Here is a 2,870-nt window from a genome sequence, read left to right on the forward strand (position 1 = left end):
TCCGGCTATCATCAATTGAAGATTCGGGAGTCAGATATCCTGAAGACTGCTTTCAGGAATAGGTATGGTCACTACGAGTTCCTTGTGATTTCATTTAGGCTGACTAATGCCCCAGCAGCTTTTATGCACTTGATACATAGTGTGTTCTGGCCCTATCTTGACTCATTCGTTGTTGTGTTTATTGACGACTTTTTGGTGTACTCCCAGACTTGGGAGGATCATGAGCAGCACCTGATGGTTGTGCTTCAGACCTTCAGAGAAAAGAAGTTATATGTGAAATTTTGAAAGTGTGAGTTTTGGCTAAACTCAGTGGCATTCTTGTGTCATGTAGTATCGAGTGATGGGATCCAAGGTGGATCCGAAGAAGGTGGGAGCAGTTCAGAGTTGGCCTAGACCGTCCACAGCTACGGAGATCCAGAGTTTTCTTGGTTTGGTGGGGTATTATCATCGATTCGTAGAGGGTTTCTCATCTATTGCAGCACCTATGACCAGGCTAACCCAGAAGGGTGCTCCGTTCAGGTGGACAAAGGAGTATGACGAGAGCTTTCAGAAGCTCAAGAAAGCTTTGACTACAGCCCCAGTATTGGTATTTCCTACAGGTTCGGGGTCTTATACTGTATATTGTGATGCATCGCGGATTGGTCTCCGTGCAGTGTTGATGCAGGGTGGTAGGGTGATTGCTTACGCGTCCAGACAGCTGAAGGTGCATGAGAAGAACTATCCTGTCTACGACCTTAAGTTAGTAGTTATTGTTCATGCCCTGAAGATTTGGCGGCACTATTTGTACGGTGTTCCTTGTGATATTTACACCGATCATCGGAGTTTGCAGTATCTGTTCAAGCAAAAGGATCTTAACTTGCGTCAGTGGAGGTGGTTGGAGCTAATTAAGGATTATGATATTACCATTTTGTACCACATGGGAAAGACCAATATGGTGGCTGATGCTTTAAGTCGCCGGGCGGAGAGTTTAGGAGTTTAACATATCTTCCAGCAGGAGAGAGACCCTTAGAATTGGATGTTCAAGCCTTGGCCAGCCAGTTTATGAGATTGGATATTTTCGAGCCGAGTCGAGTATTGGCTTGTGTGGTCTCTCAGTCTTCTCTTTATGATCGTATCAGGGAGCTCAGTATGATGACCCCCACCTGCTTGTCCTTAAGGACACGATTTAGCACGGTGATACTAAATAGGTCACTATTGGGGATAATGGCATATTGAGGATGCAGGGCAGGCTATGTGTGCCTAATTTAGATGGTTTACATGAGTTGATTCTTCAGGAGGCTCATAGCTTGCGGTACTCTATTCATTCGGGTGTCGCGAAGATGTATCAGGACTTAAGGAAACATTACTGGTGGAGGAGAATGAAAAAGGACATAGTGGAGTATGTGGCTCGGTTCCTAAATTGCCAGCAGGTGAAGTATGAGCATCAGTGGCCGGGTGGGTTGCTTCAAAAGTTAGAGATTTCAGAGTGGATATGGGAGCGGATCACTATGGATTTCATTGTTGGACTCCCACGGACTCAGCAGAGGTTTGATTTGGTTTGAGTGATTGTGGATAGGCTGACCAAGTCAGCTCATTTTATTTATGTGATGATTACATATTCTTCTGAGCAGCTGGCTCGAATATACATACATAAGATCGTCAGGCTTCATGGCATACCGGTATCTATTATCTTTGACCATAATACGCAGTTTACATCACGGTTCTAGAGAGCCGTACAACATGAGTTGGGTACTATAGTGGAGTTGAGCATAACATTTCACCCTCAAACGGACGGACAGTGCGAGCGCACTATTCAGATATTAGAGGATATGCTCCGTGCATGTGTGATGGAGTTTGGAGGCTCATGGGATCAGTTCTTTCCACTTGCGGAATTTGCCTACAACCATAGTTATCAGTTGAGCATCTACATGGCACCGTATGAGGCTCTATATGGTAGGAGGTGTCAGTCCCCAGTAGGTTGGTTTGAGCCGGACGAGGCTAGATTATTGGGTACAGACTTGGTCCAGGATGCCCTGGATAAGGTGAAGGTGATTCAGGATCGACTTTGCACAGCTCAGTCAAGACAGAAGCGTTATGCGGATCGAAAGTTTCGCGATGTAGTAATCATGGTTGGAGAGCGGGTCTTGCTTTGGGTATCACCTATGAAGGGCGTTATGAGGTTCGGAAAGAAGAGCAAGCTTAGCCCAAGGTACAATGGTCCTTTTGATGTGTTGCGGCGTGTTGGGGAAGTTGCTTTTGAGTTTGCCTTACCTCCTAGCCTAGCAGGAGTTCATCCGGTATTTCACGTTTCTATGCTCCGAAAGTATCACAGTGATCCGACTCATGTATTGGATTTCAGCTCAGTCCATTTGGACAAGGACCTATCTTATGTTGAGGAGACGGTGGCTATTTTGGACAGGCAGGTCAGAAAGCTAAGGTCAAAGAACATTGCTTCAGTAAAGGTTCAATGGAGGGGTCAGCCTGTTGAGCAGGCGACTTGGGAGACCGAGCATGGTATGTGCAGTCGTTATCCTGATATTTTCACCACTTCAGGCATGTCTTTATGCTCGTTCAAGGATGAATGATTATTTTAAGATGGGAAGGATGTAACGACCCGGCCGATCGTTTTGAGAGTTATAGCCCCAATCCCTTATTAACTGCTTCTCCCATATCTATTTCTACTGTTGTGACTTGCCGGGAGGTTTCGTTTTGGTTTTTGGAGTGTTTGGGGACACATAGTCCCTAAATGGAGGTTTAAGCCTTAGGATATGGACTATAGTTGGAACTATGTGAAGACGACTCCAAAATAGAGTTATGTCGGTTCCGTTAGCTCTGTTGGGTGATTTTGGACTTAGGGGCGTGTCCGGATTGTGTTTTGGAGGTCTGTAGCT

At 45.6% G+C, this 2,870-nt stretch overlaps 1 protein-coding gene across 1 annotated transcript; it reads left to right on the forward strand.

Moving 5' to 3' along the window:
- The first annotated feature begins 1,907 nt into the window (after nucleotides 1-1,907).
- LOC138903011 (uncharacterized) lies at nucleotides 1,908-2,564 on the forward strand. The gene has a single exon (XM_070190920.1). The coding sequence runs from the start codon at nucleotides 1,908-1,910 to the stop codon at nucleotides 2,562-2,564; it is 657 nt and encodes a 218-aa protein (XP_070047021.1).
- The last annotated feature ends 306 nt before the right edge of the window (nucleotides 2,565-2,870 follow it).

This window comes from Nicotiana tomentosiformis, chromosome 12 (assembly GCF_000390325.3).
Source record: "Nicotiana tomentosiformis chromosome 12, ASM39032v3, whole genome shotgun sequence".
Lineage (NCBI taxonomy): Eukaryota > Viridiplantae > Streptophyta > Magnoliopsida > Solanales > Solanaceae > Nicotiana > Nicotiana tomentosiformis.